The 21,747-nt window shown below is 41.0% G+C and overlaps 1 protein-coding gene across 3 annotated transcripts; it reads left to right on the plus strand.

Moving 5' to 3' along the window:
- The first annotated feature begins 423 nt into the window (after nt 1-423).
- On the plus strand, nt 424-19,718 carry hnf4a (hepatocyte nuclear factor 4, alpha). 3 transcript variants are annotated; one of them, XM_068331374.1, is made up of 10 exons: nt 424-3,287; nt 15,147-15,321; nt 15,687-15,781; nt 16,188-16,294; nt 16,388-16,543; nt 17,355-17,442; nt 17,541-17,693; nt 17,849-18,085; nt 18,185-18,307; nt 18,718-19,718. In XM_068331374.1, the coding sequence occupies exons 1-10, from the start codon at nt 3,239-3,241 to the stop codon at nt 18,858-18,860; spliced, it is 1,326 nt and encodes a 441-aa protein (XP_068187475.1). In that variant the 5' UTR covers nt 424-3,238; the 3' UTR covers nt 18,861-19,718. The 3 variants fall into 3 exon arrangements, with proteins under 3 accessions (XP_068187475.1, XP_068187485.1, XP_068187467.1); XM_068331384.1 differs by lacking the exon at nt 424-3,287 and adding an exon at nt 6,829-7,106; XM_068331366.1 differs by lacking the exon at nt 424-3,287 and adding an exon at nt 14,186-14,392.
- The last annotated feature ends 2,029 nt before the right edge of the window (nt 19,719-21,747 follow it).

The raw sequence follows: 21,747 nt of genomic DNA on the forward strand, positions 1-21,747 counted from the left end.
GGTGAGATTCAGCTACAAAGTCAGAGACTTCATTATAGGGAAAGGTATGATAGTATATCTCTATATTATAGCTAATTTAAAGCACAGTGCTGCTCACAATTGTTGTTACCATGACTAAGTGTATTTGTATGCTTTCATAGTGACAGAGCCATTGTTACATTGTTACAGAGCCATTATAGAGCTATTTAAGCCTTTGTGAATATAAAGATATGAATGGCCAGGAGGTGTAACCGCTGCTGCTGTTCCATTTGGCTCCATAGGGGCCCTAACCACCTCCTAGGTTGGAGCTGAGAGGCCCCTTGAGCTACTCAAAGCCCTGCTGGATTGGGCACCACCTAGTCCTCTGGTCTCCATACTGCAGCTGATTCTTGGTGGAGTTCATGGTGAGGAGGCAAGGAGACCAGACTCATAGTTTGATTTTACATTAGTTTAATGTAGAATATTTCAAATGCATTCATAGAGGCAAATGTGCAATAGTGTGTATTAGTGGGTAATAGTGGTTAATAGTGGGTAATAGGGGGTAATAGATAAGAAGCCAAACGCTGTTAGAGATGTTATCGGAAACATTACAACATGGTTAGGAGTTTGCTGTTACTGTGGAAAAAAGCAACGATCAAACTCTTTATGTTGAAAAGGACAAATGTCATAGAAATGGTTATTAATTTCATTGGTTCTGGGTTAGTCACAGTTGTAAAAAAATGTTATTTATGTCATTGTTTTTACTTGTTACAGAAAACAATACAATGTTATAATGATTATTTATTCATTTCAGGATTTTTTTTTTGTTGCAATTGGAAAACCAGTTAGCATGAAATGATTTCTGTTCAGATCAAGAATGTCTGGATCCTTAAAAAATGTGGAAAATGATTGGTTTGGTCTGACCAGACGGGAAAGATTTGCTGTGTTTTGTATTTTTTTAAAAAGGAAAGAAGAAGAAGTTTGCCAGTATGGTGTGGGTGGGAACGATGAAAATCAAATAAAATGCACCTCTGGTTGAAGAAGCACGACATCACTCATGTGGTGATTTTAATCCCCCTGTTTCCTGAGTGTAACAAATGCAAGGATAAAATCTTTTAAGGCACTGCTTAAAATGTCTTTAAACCATATCATTTACTTAAAAAGAAGCACGAGAGAGAAAATTAATGTAATTACATATATTTGAAGTAATTAAAAAAACGACACTTTAGGATGTACAGTACGTGTGTGTGTGTGTGTGTCTTGGTGTTAAAAATGGATGAATAAAATGTATTTTCACGTTATCTATATCTGTACTTAACTAACAACAATGTATCTAATTATGGAGTTCATTGATTGATGAGTCAGAATTCTTTTGGTGTTTCCTCTCAGATGTTGTGGGCGAGCAGCAAAAGGTTTGTGTTTCCTGTGAAGAAGTGCTCCGACATGTCTTTGTTGGGGAACACCCAGTGGGAGGCGACTGCCAGCCTGCAACAACTCAGGAAAGTAAGAGGAGCATGTTTGCAAAAAAACACTTAAACATCAGAAAAACTGGAAAGCCTGGTTTTGAATCAAGTCTGTTAAGAATCCCGGCTAACCAGCTTCTGGCTCAAGCATCATATTTAGCACAGGGACGTCAAAGTGATAACTTTTCTAACCAGGAGAACAAGAAGAATGAGTAGAGTTTCAAAACTGATTTGAAAAAGAAATATTCACTACAGTCTTATCATCCATGTCACACACACACACACACACACACACACACACACACACACACACACACACACACACACATAAAAAAACAATACTGGTGTAATTTTAATTTATGTGGTAGAATATCTCTTTTTCAGTTTACCACTGAATCTCATGATAGATTTTTAGAAGAGTTGACCAGAATTGAAGCAGGTTTCTCGTTCTGACACCTCTGACTGATTATTCATGTTGTGAATGACTTGACTGAATTTCTTCCTTCTTCATCGTTTGAAAGCTGTCGAATAATCCCAGTAATAAAGTCAAACGCAGTGTGTTTACAGTTGTATGACCATTTGTTAGGTTATAAATAACTGATGAATCTGGACACTCCCCGTTGCCCGTTACCATTGTTTATTCACTGCTTCTGCAGGAGATTCTCTGTCCTGTATTTCACCTCATTACATCCTTCCATCCAGCCCTCAGAGACTTTCCCTGCCATAAAACCAGAGAATAATGCCGCGTTTATGGCCTAAAATACAAGAGAATCAGCCATGCAATCCAATAAATGTATGATAACACACTCACACACGCACACACACACACACGCGCGCGCGCACACACACACACACACACACACACACACACACACATCTTTGATATTTGAATTAATAATTAGGATCTTTTTTAAATGTCTTCAGAAAAAAAAAGGAATTTCGTCAACAACTGTTATTACTTCTCTGATTTTTGAGAAGATAAAACAAATGAGCAACGTTTTGGGACCTTCCTCTATTTCCAGTTGCTATGCTAAGCTAACTGCAATTTCAGATGCGCAAATTTTAATAAAGTATCATCAGCACACCGTGATTTTCCAGGTAATTCCTGCTGTTTTAACTGTGACGGGACAGTTCCAAGGCATCATCATTATTCTAGCATGTAAACTCACCTGAGTATTATAATAGTGCGTGTAAATGATATTTTCTATCAGGCCAGGCTGCTGGGTTTACAACATCTTTAAGATGTGAGGCAGATGTTGGAAATAAAAATGTTATAAATCTTGCCATCAACTGGTGATTCAGTGTTAAGCCAGTTGTTGCACATAGAAAACACAAAGCTGATGATGTCATAACACACGGTGTGTTCGCTGCCACCCTCAGTACATTCTCCACTCCTCTCTATATTTCATGTCACTCCCCACCCTTCAGCTTTCTCTCTCTCCTTCCTGTATAAACTCAGCTCTTATTCGATGTTCTTCTTCACTCCTGATCTGCGTCTGGAGCTGTTTAGTGATGAGAAAGGGAGAAAAGCACATGATAACTTTATGTCTATTTGAGTTTCTATCATCATGTTGCCGTAGTTACAGCTGCTATATAGATTGGTGTCCATACAGCCTGGTTACTGTTTAACCTCCCCACCCACATTTGCCCAGATTAGGAAAATCAATAAGATAACAGCGGCAACACGGCCTTACCTTGCACCAACAACACCCTTTTCACACCGAAGCGCCCCGCGACAAACTTCCACATTTTATGCCTCATGGTGAGACAGGAAAAGTGGATTTAAACCCCATGCTGGACAGGAAGCCGAGGACGACATGGTCAATGTAAACACACAAGTCAGTTCGAGTATGGATCTACCATTCGGTGAGTAGGCGTTTGTTTTATTTCGCAAAGAAAAACTGTGTGTGTGTGTGTGTGTGTGTGTGTGTGTGTGTGTGTGTGTGTGTGTGTGTGTGTGTGTGTGTGTGTGTGTGCGTGCATGCGTGCGTGTGTGTGTGTGTGTGTTGCACCTGCTTGTTTTCTTCCTCCTTTTCTATGGATTGTGCGGAGGATTCGGTGGAAATCTCTCGGCCATTTGCATCTGCCTCGTTCACACGGCTGTGATGCAGGAGGTGTGTCGTGGAGGGGAGGCTGTGGTAAAGGCCGTGGGTGCTGGGCCCGGTTGGGGGAGGATGGATCCGGTGTGTCGGTGCTTGAGAGGCTTAGACCGGGTTACGGGTTGATTCAGATGGAGAATGTATTTGGGTGGGTGGAGTCAGGTTATATTTCTTATTACTGGTTATTAAATCGATCATGTGAGAATATTTGAATGTGGAATTTTCTACTGCAACAGATCATGTATTACATTATCAGACCTGGTATATCACCCATCATGTGACTACATGAGGATGAAAACCTGACCTCAAGAGTTTGGAACTGCATCAGCGTTGTTAATATTTATTCAGGAAAAGCAGCATCACACTCCATGATGGTTTCTATTCAGCACCTAGCCACCTAGCGACGTTTGGAGATCGGTCCAGTCATATCCCCACACAGGTCCAACCCTGTAATGGAAAAGAACCTTTTTATCCAGATGATGAAACAGGTCAGCACCAAAATCTAATGGAACCAGACGCTACACATATAAAGCCATACAGGGCAGCTTTCTGCAGCTCACGCCGGTTTCTTTCGTCTCTGTGCTGACAGCAGGACACAGAAAGAAACTCTGTGGACCTTAGATGCTGCAGGATGTGATAGTACGAACACAAACACTGTGACTGCAGAGATGCCCATAGTTTGAGACAAAAAGGATGAGACATGGGTTGTTGTGGTTAAATAGGCGGTCTGATCTTAAACAGCTGTTTTCTGGAAGCCTGAGGCTAAATAAAGCCTTTGTCAGTGAGGAAGTTAAGGCTTCAAACAGCTTCAGCGCCTTCACTGAATCAACGCATCTCTATCACAACGTGTTCATGGACTCAAAGAATTAAAGGAACAGCCGATGTAATAGTTGAATGCAGTCATCTTCACCGCTGAACTTTGATCTAGCATTTTCCATAATAGCGGAAAAAGATGGGAACTTGTTTTAAAGTGTGGTGAAGCAAGCCTAAACCAACAGGAAGTAAGTCAATCCACTCATTTGGTGTAATCTGAGATTAGTTTCAATTACAATCTACGCATTTATAGTTCAAACTACAGACTCTGGGTTCAGTTTGGGAACCATCCCTTAAAATACTGTTAACTCTGTCTGAGTTTAAATGTGATTGATAGCTGTATTTATCATTCTTCATTGATCATATTTTGCCTGACAGAGGATGAACCATGTAAAACCGAACAATAGCGCCGCCTGCTGTTACGGTGAAAACCCTGTAACCATAACCCTAACCACAGCAGCAGAAATATAAAATATAAATATAAAAAAAAATATTTTCTCGTCTTTTAGAGACATTTTCTTGTAGCGTCAGAATTTGTTCTTGAAACATGACATATCAGGAAAATTTAATTTTTTTTCTACTGCGCATGCGTGATCTGGCCACAGATTTTTCGTCTGCTCTGTCGAATGTCTTCTGTTATTTTTCTGAATTTCCTCCGGGATTAATAAAGTATATATCTATCCATCTATCTGTCTGAAACACGGCGTATCAGGAACATTTATTATTTTATTGCTCACCGGTTTTCAGTGATGATTTGTTTGCATTTGGAAATCACACATTTGTAGAAAATATGAAAAAAAAATTGTTAGATTTTTGCAGGAAATTACATTCATACTTTTATTTCCATTTTCAAACCATCCTTTTTTTTTATTAACAAATTAAAAACACCTGCATCTTAAAAAACTAAGTTAATCGAAAAATAAAAAATAAAAAATAAAGAGATATATTCATCCTAAACACGGCAGCATTTCACATTATGTTTTGTCTTGTTTTTTAACTGTTGAGCATTTGCTTTTTTCGTCCGTAAGGAATTAAACTAACCATCTTCTACTGACAGACCGCTGCTGTGTTTTATGTTCTTCCTCATTAATATTCTAATCTAGCCTGATCGGTGGACTACACCGCTGCTCTGGGCGACATGTTCTTTTATAATGATGAACAATGACACCAGTTTATTTTGGCTCCGTCCACCATTTACTGTCGTCCTGCTGTCAATGCCAGAGCACTAAATGTGTATTAATCCACATCTAAAAATAGTCCCTAATCAAACGTCCTATTGACTCCTGATTGTGTGAATTAAAGCCACGCTGTACGCTTTTTGAAACAGGATGATTTACAGCCACACATACGGTTTATTTGGTTTGTCTTTAATAGTCTGTGGAGTACTGCCAACAATCTGAATGTTTCCAAGTCCTTACAAAGCAACCAATCGCTGTATGGATCATCTATCAGCCACGTGTTCAATTAATGTCTCTTTAAGAGCACAGCAGCAACATTTCCTGACAGGATTTGTTCTCCCTCTACAGGACAAGTCTTCCAAAACCAGGACGTTTATGTTTTGAATACATTCTTTGCCAGCTCCCTCCACTAAGCTTCTTTTTGGCCTAGATGGGGTTATACTATGCTTCTTTGTCTAAACAGGCCACTCTGCAGCGCTGACGTTAACTTGTCTGGTACCAAAACAACCTTTTTGTTCCTCTTAAACTGAGCTGATAAACTTTCCTCTTCACTTCTATGTCAGCTCCTAAACAGACAAGAGTGTGTGTCACACACATGGCATTAATTGCTCAACGGTCACAACTTAGACAAACTGCTGTTGGCCTAGTGGCCTGGTGAATGTCAACAGGAAAACAGCCGTTTAACGGCAAGTCGGCAGGCATCTGTTTGCTGGACGGAGGTCGCAGAGAGATCAGCCTGGCTGTCTGATCCACACCTTCAATGATGGAGACGGAGACGGCGGTTAAAACAGACCTAAATCATGCTGGGGCATGATATCATCATCATCACCGTACATTCATAGTCATGTGCTACACCTGTGTGTGTAGAATATAACAAAGACTAAGTCATTTCATCAATCAGACATTTGATGATGCAGCAAACAAATAGTTGATTAAAATAAACTACAACAAATCTCTAAATTCAGAAATATCAAATTTAACCTCTTTTCATTTAGTAGGCTTTTTTTTTAAAGTACTCTAGTGAGGTTAAACCACAGCAGTCGTTTCTACGACCTCCCCCCTCATGAGGATGTGTTTGTGCAGCACTAGTTTGATTTTTTTTGTCCCATTTTACAAAAACTATTTACTAAATTTAGAAAAATGTAACAAAAATGGAACCCTTGAATTTTGGATTAAATCCTGATTAAAGGTGGATCCATTTGGGTTTTTCTTTCATTTATTGTAATAGATCCTTGAGGATTTTGGGGGCACAAGTTCTATTTAACAAAAAGGACTGTGTGTTGGTCTGTGTGGAGGGTTTTACCCACTGGTTCACTTGACACTATTAATCCCAGTGTTCAAGTCTCCAATCAAATCTCATTGTGACAGGCATTAGGGGATTATCCCTCGGGGCTGTGGGCCCTAACAGGCAGTCCGGTGGCCCTGGCAAACTCCACCATCCGGTAACAGTGGGCCTGCTTCTCCTCTCAGCCTGGCCGGGCCTGAGAGAGCCAGCGAGGCTCATGGGACTTCGCTCAGCTGGCCGGCTCACCGTCAGGGCTCAGCCTTCAGAGGGATGTATGGCCCAGATGGGACGCTGCGCCTCACAGTCTCAGGTAAAGACCAAGGAGAGAACTTCGAGATTTGGAACGAGTGTAGATTTTTCCTGAATGTGAGGCGAACAACAAACTGCTGTTTGAGCGTTAAACCCGTGGAAGTTAAAGCTGCAGAGTGGCAAACAGACAGAACGACACGTTTCAGGGTTTATGTTCAAATCTGTCTAACTTTGTTCAAGGAGAGGAAAACTATGGATGTCCAGTTTGTTTCAGCTTTAGGAGGATAGATAGATACTTTATTAATCTAACATCTCTTAAATCTGGTAAATTACATAACTTGACAAGAGAAGCTACGATGGAATAGTTTAACATTAATTCAGTGATCCAAAAGCTGTTGAGTCGATCCATTGGACGTTAAGAAAGTAATAACCATGACCCGGATGATTGAGAACCTACACAGACATAATTCAGTGATGCAACAGTTTGTGGATGAAACGCCTGCTGTGACACTTCGAGTGTCCACAAGGGGGCGGCAGCGAACCTCTGACAACGTTCAGAGGTAACGAAGAACTCTAAGAACTCAACTACCACACATTTAAGATACTTCAAAACTACTTAAAACTACATCATGCACATCTCACTGAATTATCTCTGTTACAAGCAAATTTATCCTTAATGTCCTTAAATATTTTTTATTGTATTGACTCAATATGAGTATTGTACATTAAATGTATTATAATAAAATAATTATGCTTTTATTAATTTATTATATGCATATAATTCATTAATTTATGTTAGGAGTATTATACATGGATGCTTTTCTGCATTCTGTAGTTACACTCAAGTTAGATCATTTATATGCACTTCCTTAAAAACAAGAAAATCGACCCTCTACGCTAAAAACGTGCAATTAACTGACAGTACTTTTATTTTTAATTGCCATCGAAATACTTCAATCAAATTGTTAGTCGTCATATGTTTAAGCAAACAAAACCTGTGAAAAGCATATTAAGTATTTATTTCAATTTAAATAATAATAATAATGTGGTCTTAACTCTCTGAAACATGTAGAAAAGTATTATTAGTTCAAAATAAAAAAAACAACAAAATATATCTTGGAATGTTTTGAAAATACTCAATAATTTTTCATTTGCTCGTCTTTTCCTGAAGTGTCACTTGTAATGAATAGTTTACTTGTAATAGATTACTATACATATTGGAATATTCCCACTACCTCGCAGAGCAAACTCACATCAGCTTTTTCGTTTTGTACCTTTACCAGAACTAAAACATTAAAGGTCGGACTTTAACTCTTAATAGAGAATGTTTTAACAGGACGTTGCTTGCTCAAGACCTACATGGAGGAATATTACCCCCGTCTTGTGAGGCCTCCTCAGCTCTGATGGTGCTGCTTTAAAGAGGAGAAATGTTTCTCTTCCTTTGGATGAGACAGAGAAAGAAAATTTGATCTGAGGGTTTGTTCAAATAGAAGCAGATCAGGAAAAGAGCAGCGACCTCAGAGCGACGCAAAGACGGCAAAGGGCAACATTTAAATGGCGCTCCTGGTGAAGCTGTGTGTCACATAAACTGCAATACTTTTGTGTTTAGTTATTAAACAGGTAAATTGATAAGATTTTACTCTTGGGTTTGGTGCTCTGTCTTCGAGGATCATGTCAAGCACCAAATATTTAGTGCCTTGTTATTGGAGCTTTGGAGGTTAAATGTCTATCGATTGCTGGTGACTGGAGGACCTATAGAGAACCAGAGAGATAAAGAATCTCGGAGCAGAGCTGCTGACAGAGGTGATCAGGCCAGCAGTCAAAATGAATTGTCAGCAAAACACAGTTAATGATTACAAAGCCTTATCACAAAAACTGTGATTGATTTACGTCTTGCATGGTCTCCATGTTTATTGATGCAATTGTTTACTTATTTGGTGCAGAGAGGCTACCTCAGGTTTCCAGTCTGGACTGTGTGACAAGATGAAGAAATGTTTTCACAGATTAAAGATTTGAAATGCCGGAAAATATTCCCTTCAGCTGGAAACGTCGTGAGGAGATAAGACACCATAGAGAGATCTATAAAGTTTCATAAAGTCAAGCCCTGCAAAACAACGCTGTAAAAGCTGTATAACCCCGTTATTTATTTCTTGACGTACACTTTTATAAGATACTGAAGGACGAGGTTCTTGTTACAACAGCCCGGTCTGACTTCGACTGCTCTGCATTTTCTATTTATTTTAATCATATTTATGCTGCGTGTTTTAACATCTGACTGAAAATGACAGACTCTAAAGTTTCCTCTCTTTAGCATTGAAGGGCCTCTGTTTGGGAGCCTCATTTTATCTTGCATCGGTCATTTCAGCACAAAACCCTACAATCTTTGAACCAAACACCACGGCGGGGCAACAATTGGCTTTAATTAACGGCTTTTGAGGTTCAAATTGATTTAGCAAGGCTGAATTTAAGTTGTTTTCTCTATAAAAGCAGGACAAAGGACAGAATTCATCAGATGTAACCAAACACGAGTGGCAAATCATCATTTGTAAAGAAATATAATTGATGAAAAACCTGTGACTTCACAGGCAATAGAATACTGACAGAACCCCAGAGGCACCGTCGGACACATGGGCCTTGCATAAGCTCTTATTTGCAGATAGTTATCTGTTGACAAGGTCTTTGCCATGACACTTACTCACCTATCTCCTTCATCTACTGTAGGAGAGCAGAGCAGCAGCCTCTTTCTGCTGCAGCCAGCACATTGCCTCCTTCTGCTTTACTCTTATCAACGTCAACACTCCTGGATGTGCTTTACAAACACATATCCCCCGCGGCGTAGCCCTTCCGGACAGAAACACAGTAAGTCCTCGGACAGAGTGTATTCCACATCCCATTAACTCTTCCCGGTATAGTCCTGTCCTCCCAGCAGCCACTTCATGAATTTTTATTTTATTACGTTGGATCCCAGACGCCTGCCGTCAGGATCGGACTTGGGGAAATGAAATGTAGTCATTGAGGAGAAGGTACAAATAGGCAGTGGTTGCAAATGGAGTTTGGTCAGTGGTCGGAGATTCCTATTCAGAAGATAGACAGGACTTTGTTCACAAACTGGAGTTTGAAGTTTCAAAGGGGAGAATCACACAAGTATTACATCAGGTCTCAGCGATCCTTTGACTTTTAGCCCCGGGGCAGGAGTTTGGGTGACTGATTATAAGACAGCGCTCTCTGGTCCATCTCATTTCAACATGGCAGCCTCTCAACAGGCTTTCAATGCACATGTCGAGCAGCTACAGCCATTAGAAAAGCCGTTCAATGACTTGTTTTCCATTCATTCATTTTGAGCTCATAAACGTCACACACGCAGAAGAGGAAAGATTATCTTCCCTTAAATTCAGTCCACAGATTTCCACCAAAACAAATGGCACAAATGCAAATAAAAGGGAACAAAAAAGAAGCATATTTTGAATCCAGCATCAGACAGGACAATGAATGTAGATTTTTTAAATTTTTTATTTATCCATTTACTTCAGGCAAGGCAAGGAAAAAAACCAAAAACAAAATTATTAAATAAGCAAAGCACATAACTCAATAATACAATTCTGCCTGAAAAGGAGTGGGAAGAAGAAAACATATTTAATCCCACCCCAGGTCCTCATTCAGTGATTAACACATTGAGTTTCACTGCTACATCGTTCAAGGACAATTTTACAATAATTGCACCATGGTGGCATCGCCATAGGAAACAATAATTATTACATTGTAACAGCAATTTATACAACAATGTAAGGAAGGCATAATATACCAACGATGGTAATGGACAAAATACCAAGAACAGTAATTAACAAAATACCAACAATGGTAAGGAAACATTGAGCCCATGTTAACACTACGTAACAGAACAACAGCAGTTTGAGTTAAAGACCCTTATCTCTATATTTTGTCCAGACACGATGTTTATATAACAGTTTGAATTGATGAGTACTTTGGCATTTCTTGTGTAGTAAGTCCAGTTTGTTCCAGATTTTCACTCCGCACACAGACACACAAAAACGTTTACGAGTAATTTGAGCTCTCGGCAATGAAAAATATCCAAAACCTCTAAAGTTATTAACAACTAAAATAAAATGGAAACTGAAGATGTCATAAAATAAAATCGCTAAAATTTATTGAATGCTGGACAAAATGTTTTAAAGGACGTGTGTATTTCTTTTTATGATGCAAAATAAGTGATAGCGTCAAACACTTGAAGATAAACATTACAACAAATACAAAACTCCAGGAAAAAGTTAAATGATTTGGGTTTTTATCAATTAAACCCCTGTCTGTTGATATAGCCTATAGGTGTGGAGGAAAATAAATGTAAAAGGTGTTGTATAAAGGTGTTGGCAGGTGATTGGTTCAAACGGTCAAATGTTAATTTATCATCTTATTTAGTATTCTTTATCATCTGTAAGTCAGCCTGCAGTGAGATCATGGTAATAATTACCCATAATGCCCATAATGTCTGCGGTCACACCGGCAGTTCAGTGAGGCTGTGCACATAAATGCTAATGTCAGCATGCTAACATGCTTTAATGACATTGCTCATCATTAACAAAACAAACAGACCCCGACAGTATCTGGTGGGTCAATCAGACGAAACCTTTTTAGATTTCTTTCACACAAATGAACAAGTGAACATGGATGACCTTCATCTGGGAAATCTGGGACCACACTGATGGACTGAAAGGCGTTACAACTTGCTAATGGCGCTAAGAATTGCCTTGGAAGCCATTGTCAAACACAAGCATTAGAAATAAACGAGGAAGACAATAAAATAATGAATGATTAAATCTGTACATAAAATACATGAATGACAGCACTCTTAAGATTTGAGTGACTGTACTGTGAAGCTATGACATTTAGCTTAGCATAGCACAAAGAGAGGAAACAGGGTGACACTTGTAGTCTGGCCAAAATCAGCCGATTTCAACCTTTAAAGATCACAACTTAAAAACCTTTCTCTCACATTTAACTCAAACAGAAGTCCAGCTAAAAAATGCCAGCGTAAGGATGCGACCGCAGTATGCACTGACTCATCTAACTCTCAGAAATTGTGAATTTACTTTGTCCTTTTATATAAGTACAGTACATAGAAGACATTTAGCCTCTAGCTCTATGATGGAGAGTTTCTACTACTTTATTCTATTGAAGGTAGGATCATGCCCCCCGCATTCAGATTTGAAAAGCTATGGAAAAAGTCGTCTCTTACATATCTAACACAACAGTTTGTCCGTTCATGATTAAGAAAGCTGTAACAGTGCAGATTATTCTTTACAGCCTGCTATACGACTGTTCCTTGAGGAGTTCACAGAAATTTAAGATGGGAGCAGTGATAAAAGCACTTTAATGACAGAGGAGATAAGATTTGCTGTAGGTGACTCATTCATAGCTCCACACTGATTCCCCCCCTGGCCCCCCTTTCAACTCCCTGCTTTGAAATAATCAGCGCACTTCTTGAACAAATACGGGCATTGCAGAAGAGTGAGACAGATCGAACGTGAAAGAGATGTTGTAATGGATGACCTCTGGACACAGAAGTGGAGCAACGCGCTCCAACGCGGCTCCGTTAGCCGCTGCGAAACGATGCTAATCATTTTTTTAAACCGGGAGGCGTAGTTTCATTGACATCCAGTAACACCCAAACAAATCAATCCTTTTCAAATGAATTCACTCTTAATCAACAGAAGACTTGAATGCTTGATTAATGAGGATTAATCAGCTTGCATTCCTGATTGGATTACCATAAAAGGGTTCACACCCATTAATCAGTGAAGCCATCACCCCGGGTTTGCGCACAGGAGCTGGGGAGAGGGGAATGTTATGATGTTTGCCTACAAAAAGAAAATAATTTTATGAGCGCCCACTATAATTTGAGTATGCGGTTAACAAGTTCACCCGCACAGGGTTTACGGCTTCTGAGGTCGGTTGAACTCGGGATCGTTGACCTGCTGCTATGTACTAGCACTTTCTCTTCAAATACAACACTACTGTTTGCTGTGCGATGTGTCGGAGGCATTCACGTTGTGCAAGAGCGAAATACGATTTTAAAAACAGCCGGATAGATCTTCTCAAAACAAGGGGCAAAAATAATGTCCAGTTTTTACAAGTGAAGGAACACGCAGTTTTGTCCTTACGTGACATAAAATGAACACGTGATGACTTGATGAGTGTATAACACGCTCTAATGAAGTACGTCCATTAATACTACGATTTCTTATCACATTTAGCCTCTACAGACTGTATGATAATAAGATCACACACATTTTAGAATCAGAACTTTTGATGATAATATGACGGAATTTACTGTTGCTAAGGTAACGCACTGTGGCCAACGAAGGCCATACCTGTGGCATCGGTCTTAGCCAGGAACGTTACTGGCATCACTTTTCTGTCAGGGGGAGTTGAGTGAAACATTGAGGATCTGAATACTTCTATCACTCTCTACATCCCATAATGGTTTATGTTGCTTCTGATGATGTCACACAGCTGGTATCTCATTGGCTGATCTCTGAAAGGTCAGCAGCAACCAAGATGAAATGGATGGATGGATGGATGGATGGATGGATGGATGGATGGATGGATGGATGGATGGATACAGTAGATAGATAGATAGATAGATAGATAGATAGATAGATAGATAGATAGATAGATAGATAGATAGATAGATAGATAGATAGATAGATAGATAGATAGATAGATAGATAGATAGATAGATAGATAGATGTGCATGTGAAAGCAGCATGGTTTCAGTGGTGAACAGTTGTGAATTGACCTGATGTAGTTGTCATGGAAGAATTGTTAATCGATTACTGACAAAGTGCTGCAAGGAGATGGCAGCTATCAAAGTTGTGCTATCTCTTCTTACAAAAAAAAAAACAAGCCTGTGATTCACCACAGAGATTCTGGTTAACCATCAACCAGAGCGACTCTCCACCTCTCCTGTGGTGAGCGACTGGAGGGAAGGAGGAGAAGCTCCGCTGTCAGTCACTGGTTTCCTCTCTGACACCAGCAGATCTTCATCCCACGACGCCGGGGCCAGGCCAGGGAGATACCTTGTTACTGGGGCGGAGCCAGGGAGGGAGGGGGGTTGGTGGAGGTGTGTGTGGGGGGTGTAAGAAGTGCAGGAGGAGGAGGAGGGGGTCCCATTAGCTTCTTGGACAAGACTTTCTGCCCCACTGTCAGGTAGTTGAGTTTGTTTGTCCAGAGCGCTGGCAGACATGGACATGGCAGACTACAGCGAGGCTCTGGACCCGGCTTACACCACGCTGGAGTTTGAAAACATGCAAATGCTCCCGCTGGGCGCAGGTGAGTCACTTATATGCAGCTCTGATGTTGAACTTTGAGACTTTTACTGATTTAAAACTTTGGTCAGGAGAGGACATGGGGCGATAAAAGAGGGTCATTTGTCCATTTGCTGGTAGAGGGGCAATCCTGTACAGTGGGATTTCACCTCTGTGGATAAAACATTAAGAGATCTTGATTAACGAGACTCTGTTTGCTTGGTCAAAGCCATTTGAACCTGGGTCAGATTGCGGGCTGATGTGGTGAGGGTGTGATTGCGGCGGATTGATATTCATCCTGGATGAAGCAGTAGTTCCAGTATCACCGTCGTCCGTCTCCTCTTACAATCACTCCATTCCCACGGAGTGTGAAGCAGGTTTCAGTGATTTGGGAAGAGCTCACAATGACACCAACTTCTTTCTATATGCAGTCTCCCATGACGTGAGGCTATAAATGAAAGGTTAACACGCAACATGAGTCAGCTCCTCCATCACTTACATGTTACTGCAGTAAGCATGTGTCATGAGGCGCCTTGTGATTGATTGGGGACTCTGGTGACTGTGTGGGACTAAAAATCATCTCCAGTGATTACCTTTCTATGACTCTGTGTGAGCCATTCAGGCACGTAATCCTGGAAGGTTCTGAAGACATATCAGGCTCTGGCTGGATTCTCTCCGGCCGTCGTTCACACCCTGTTTTACAGCCTCTGAATTAGAGCTAGAACTTCCTGATGTTGGCAGAAGTTTTTTATAAAAACCCTTTCTCTCCCCAATGTCAGACTCCTCACCGGCTGAAAGCGCCAACATGAACGCCGCCGGTCACCTGGGGGCGGGCAGCCTGTGTGCCATCTGTGGAGACAGAGCCACCGGGAAACACTACGGAGCGTCCAGCTGCGATGGCTGCAAGGGCTTCTTCCGACGCAGCGTCCGCAAAAACCACATGTACTCATGCAGGTGAGAGTAGATCTGCAGCTGGGTACTGCAGTACTCTAAGACAGACACCTGGGGCAGCAATGAGTCCCACGACATAAACTAGTGGCAGAGGTGCAAGTGATTGATTTCAGTATCAATTGTCTACATTATCATGAACAAGTCAAGTTGGCATCTTCAAATCCAGAAGACAAAGATGCTCTTTTTGTCTCTATTTAAAGCATCAAAATCTCCCACATTGGAAGACAACAACAGCAAAAATGAGCCTTTTTAAAAAACTTTTCTGGCAGTGACTAATCTACCAGTCCACGCAGAGTAATTGATCCAATCATTCAAGTGTCTTTATCCACTGTGGCAGCACAAACACGCTTCTTCCACGTGTTTTCCAGGTTCAACAGACAATGCATTGTAGACAAAGACAAGCGAAATCAATGCAGATACTGCAGGCTGAAGAAATGCTTCAGAGCTGGCATGAAGAAAGAAGGTAAGAGTGTTTTTGTCTTCAGTCTGACTCGTCTGCATGTTGTTGAGGAAACGGCAGACGCTCATGAAATCACAAATTCCCATTAAATCAGCTAATCAGAGCAGAGCTGTCTCCTCAGTCGATTGACGTGACTTGTCTGAGTGTTGCAACACCGGCGAGAGCAGCACCTTGTTAATGTTCACTCTGAGAAGCGCTGGATTCTCTAACCAGCTTATGCTGAGCAAACATTTCCAAGCAATAATAGCCATATACTGATAAACAAGGCAGCCCGGATGGACACATTTTTCTTTTAAATGACTGTGCATTCTTTGTGCAGCAGTTCTTCTCATTGTTCTCAGGGGTTTTCGTTAGAACCCTGCTTCCAGCTGCAGGAGTGATGGTTTTATCGCTCTGTGTTTGCTTTTAGCTGTGCAGAATGAGCGAGACAGAATCAGCACGAGGAGATCCAGCTACGAGGATAGCAGTTTACCATCCATCAATGCACTCATCCAGGCAGACGTGCTATCGAGACAGGTAAGGCCCCGTGAAATCACTTTTGGGGTGAAATCACATGTAAGACAGACCCCAGACATCCAGTGATGTCATGTCTGTGTTGTGCTCATTTAGATCGCGTCCCCCGCTCCTATCCTGAGCGGCGACATCAGAACCAAGAAGATCGCCGCCATTACAGACGTGTGTGAGTCCATGAAGCAGCAGCTGCTGGTCTTGGTGGAGTGGGCCAAGTACATCCCTGCCTTCTGTGACCTGCCCCTGGATGACCAGGTAAGACTCGTGCACAGACGTAGTTTATATAGACACTCTGGTCACTCATCAACCAGGCCCCTCAGAACCACAGCAGGGTCTGCATGGGGCACACAGGATAACAGACAAATGTATAGCTTTATCCTGTTTGGTGTCTGATGTAGAGAGAGCAACAAAAGTAGAGATTATGTCCTCATTCTTGATCAAAAAAAGGATTCAAATCAATTGCATTTGATCAATGTGCTTTTAAAACCTCAAGCTCTTCAACAAAGTTGGGTTAATGTAGTTAAATCCCGAGTTAGAATACAAAAACCTGGTTTTAAAGTTATGTCCCCCCACAAAATAAATTGCAGAATCATTAACAGTGTGATCACCAGGCCTCTGTAACTGATTTGCTGATGTTACCTCAACATGGAGGCCAGTGTCTTCCAACAGGGTTAATTTCTCCCTCTCTTTCCACGGTGTTAAACTGCGCCTAACCATTCAAATAGGATGTAATTTATTAGCACTTTGCTAACTAGAACGCTGTCAGGACCGTGCATGCCTTCACCATCCAACACTCAGCGTATTCTGCAGTGCCAAACTACAGGTCCTCCTCTTCAAGAATAGACTCTGTTGCTGTAGATCCAGAGATCAGAACCATAAATATGACTCTTGCGTCTCAATTTATGGACTATTTCTTGATTGATTGATAAAGTTTTTCAGCAAGTTTTAATCTAAATGTGAAATAATTTATTTTTTTTAAAAACCCTACAAGCAGATTAGAAGAGATTTGTCGGAGCACAGTAAATATTATCAATAAAAATTAGTCAATTCATTCTCTCTATTTTAGGTGGCGTTGCTGCGAGCTCACGCTGGAGAACACCTCTTACTTGGTGCTGCAAAGAGGTCCATGCTGTACAAAGACATCCTCTTATTAGGTACAACCAACACAAGACAGACTTTTTCTTTTCACCACACTGATCTCATCCCTATTGAGATTCTAACTCTGGTCGTTCTATACGTGATTCTCCTGTAGGAAACGACTACATCATTCCCAGAAACTGCCCAGAGTTGGAGGTGGGCAGGGTAGCAGTGAGAATCCTGGATGAGCTGGTGCTCCCCTTCCAGGAGCTGCAGATAGACGACAATGAATATGCCTGCTTGAAAGCGATAGTTTTCTTTGATCCAGGTACGAGCAGCGACTGATCCTTTGGATTAGCTGCTGATTATCAGCAAGATGTTTGAAAGCTGATCAGCTTTTTCTATATAATTGTAACTAAAAGTCAGAGATCAATAACACGCGTGCCACGCTCTGCAAACAGCCCTGCTTTTATTTGCCTGCAGATGCTAAAGGTCTGAGTGACCCTGGAAAGATCAAACGGATGCGATACCAGGTCCAGGTCAGCCTGGAGGACTACATCAACGACAGGCAGTACGACTCCCGGGGCCGCTTCGGAGAGCTTCTCCTGCTGCTGCCGACGCTACAGAGCATCACCTGGCAGATGATCGAACAGATCCAGTTCGTCAAACTCTTCGGAATGGCTAAGATTGACAACCTGCTGCAAGAAATGCTTCTTGGAGGTGGAACGCAACATCACACTCGAATCTATGAATAGTGTCAGACTAATAAAGAGGACAGCAGAATTCTCATTGTTTCTGTTGGTGTGTTTTATTCTCCAGGTTCTGCCAATGAGGCTCCGCATGCACCTCACACTCTACACCCTCACCTGGTTCAGGAGCACTTGAGCGGCAACGTCATCGTGGCCAGCAACATGCCGACGCCGATCCACAACGGTCAAATCTGTAAGAACCAAACACATCAGTCCAGAATGTGTAGAGAAGATTTGGGCTGGGTTCTCTTTGATTGACACTTACAGAAGAGGAACTGGGTTGGGTAGAATTAAAAGCATTAACGTGAGTGAACCGAACTCACTGATCCTTTAATGTCATGTTCCCTCTCACCCGGCTTCGTGTGCCGCCTTCTCAGGTAGCTGGAAGTACAAACAGGCTTTAAATTCTTCACGGGAACTAATCTGGCTTATTTGGTCAAAGAGAACTTCTGTTATTCTTTCTTAACGTGTTTAATGCTCTGAGAAATTTCGCAAAAGTGCTTATTCCTCATCTGAAAATTGTGTGGCCTCAAGACACACGTAAATAAACACCTGCTTATGCTGCAGTTTCCACCGCTGACTTGCTCCTACTCTACTTTTCAGCCACTCCTGAAACCCCGATCCCATCTCCACCCACTGCCTCCAGCTCGGAACATTACAAAATGGCTCAGGGGGTCATAGCTACAGTGCCTAAGCATCCCACCTCCATCCCTCAACCCACTATTACAAAGCAAGAGGCCATCTAACAACCCTCAGCCTTTCACTTTCTTTCTGTTAAAGCAGAATAAGTTGAAGCAGCGTTGAAGCTGTAAACCCGAATGAAACAATTACGTAGCTCTTGTGTAGAAGGTAATTCTTTTTCTTCAGGGATCTATTTGTTCACGCATGCAGCTGCAGTCCCAGCTGAGTGAAGCCCAGGCTAAACTATCAACAGCAAACTATTGTAATGTGCTGTTGTTCTGTAAAATCAATGCAGAAAAATACATAGTTGTGTGTATATATTATTATTATTATTATTGGGTAATATCACTGCCTTTAGCGAGGCCTCAGTGTGCAGTAAAGCTTACATTAGACATGGTGATCAGGTCAGTATTTTATGAATGTTACAACGGGCCTCACATGTCATGTCTTTAGTGTTGCACAGTATTTTATTTTGTGGTCATTGGAGATAAAAATGGTTTCGACTTTGAGAAGAAACTGAAAATTTCACATTATCTGAGCAAAAGAATTCTCTGAAGGAGTCGGGTTTTTAAATATTCTGTGACAGGACTAAAATATATGTGGTTTGTTTTTATTTACTGGAAAATGTTTATTTACAGTAGTACACTTTGACATGTTTGAACTTAAACGGAGGAATCTTGGTACATCGGTCGAAGTCTGTGGTGCCACTTAAAAAGTAATAGTCACAGGCACACTGTGGAAGTTTCCCAATAATATGCTGTATCTGTTTTTAACAAATATATATTATATTTTTTGTTTAGTATTGTTGTGGTTTAACTGATGGAATAAATTGTGCCTTGTAAACCTGTACTGCCTTACAAAAAGAGGCAATGTGTTGCCTTACAATGTGAAGATGAATTAATAAATCTCAAAGTCTATTTTTACATGGCATTCTCTGCCGAGCATAATTCGTACAATCTGTTTGTAGGACCTGCGGCTTTTCCACCACATTCTTTAAATAATGTCTGCTAACACAATTCTCAGAATAACAAATAATTATAATAATAAAGAAAGAGGAAGAAAATGAGTGCAACGTGGCAGAGCAGCTTGTTCCCTGCCCTCAAGTGTTTTCATACTGATAAAAAGCCATAAAATTATAAACTGCGCTAATTCAAGACCGTTTATTCATGAAGATGGAAATTCAAAAAATTCTGCAGTTGATGCCATAGTTAAAACTAGATAATCAATCACAAGACAATGAAGATCATTCCCACGGATGATAGAGTAAAGTTATTTTCTCTAACCAAACCACACACAACCACAACACTCAACAGACACATCCAGCGAGTCTGTCTGTCCCCTTTGACCAAGTTAGATCTACAAAAAGGAATCACAGAACAAATCATAGATTCACCTCTCATACACCAAAATGCATACAGTACTTTTAATTTTTGGTGCACATCCCAATCTTCCTCCAATTTTTCTTTTAAATCCTTTCACACAAACATAGAAAACTATAAATTCCCAGATTTGAAGTGGAACATACCTGACAGACCGTAAGGCGACGTTACCTGTATTTACAGGGACTGAACGGGGTCAGACACAGACAAACTCTGCCATCTACTGCATCCAAGTGTAAGTGATACACTCGCCCTGAGCAGAACACGGTTGAATGTAGTATAGATTATAATGAATCAGCTTCTTACAACAGACTGCATCACTGCAGAAGCGGTGATCTGTCAAGCTCACCTTCTGTCCTTCCCTCACTCATGAACAAGACCCAAAGATACTTTGAGGCCAAGACTCCATACTCCTGGAGCATTCCCCACAAGATGCGAGGGACGCGGTCTTGCCTTAGATCCACAAAGCACATGTGGACTGGTTGGGAAAACTCCAAGAACCCTCAAGCACTCAATGGAGCTGTCCAGTGTTCCACGACCAGGACGAAAACAGCATTATTTTTCTTGAATCCAAGACGAATAATGTCTTGGATCCATGGCTGGACTATCGGTCTAATCCTCCTCTCCAGTACCCTGAAATAGACTTTCCCAGGGAGTCTGAGGGTGTGATCTACCTGTAGTTGGAACACATCCTCCAGTCCCGTTTCTTGAAAAGGGGGACCATCACCCCGGTCTGCCAATCCAGTGGAGTCTTGAGATATGCAGGGCGAATCTCATCCACCCCAGGTGCCCAACCATCAAGAATGTATGAGTGGATCACATGATACAGTATATAATAAATTACGATTTGTGGAAAAAATGCAGTATAATCCATAAATATCACCTGAGTGATGTGTGGTGCTCACAGCCATGTTTCTGCTACTCTGTTCTACTCGACTTTTTTAGTTTTACATTTGGCATTTGCATAGAAATTCATAAAAAGCGGAGAAATTTGATTTCTAAAAAGAACACATGAACACAGCACAGATTAAAGTAAAATTAGGTTCGTGAGGAGGTTGATGGATGTAGTGAAAGAGGACATGAAGGTAGTCGGTGTGAGAGAAGAGGATGCAGAAGACAGGGTTAGATGGAGGCAACCGATTCGCTGTGGCGACCCCTGGAGGAAAAAGCCGAAAGGAAAAGAAGACAAAAAAAGAAGGTTTGTGATGTCGAGCGACACGAACATAATGTTAGAAATTGGAAAAAACAGTAATGTAACAACGTGTTGTTGTTGTTGTTGTGTTTTTACAATATTCCTTGTGGTACTGAGCTACAAGATGTGTCCTTCATGGACACCGAAGTATGAAAAACTAGAGCGTTTAAAAAACTGATATAGAAAATACTGCCCCACCATTCCACTTCGTAATTTATTAAGATACAATTTATAAGGATTATATTCAAAATGAAAAAATAAAACTCAAATAAGAGGCAGATTTGAAGTTCTGTACACGTTTTATGAACTTTATCGTCATACAATAGTATTACAATTTTTCCGAGGAACACCTTAAAGCACCATAGCCATCACAACAACAGA

Source organism: Antennarius striatus, chromosome 2 (assembly GCF_040054535.1).
Source record: "Antennarius striatus isolate MH-2024 chromosome 2, ASM4005453v1, whole genome shotgun sequence".
NCBI classification, from domain to species: domain Eukaryota; kingdom Metazoa; phylum Chordata; class Actinopteri; order Lophiiformes; family Antennariidae; genus Antennarius; species Antennarius striatus.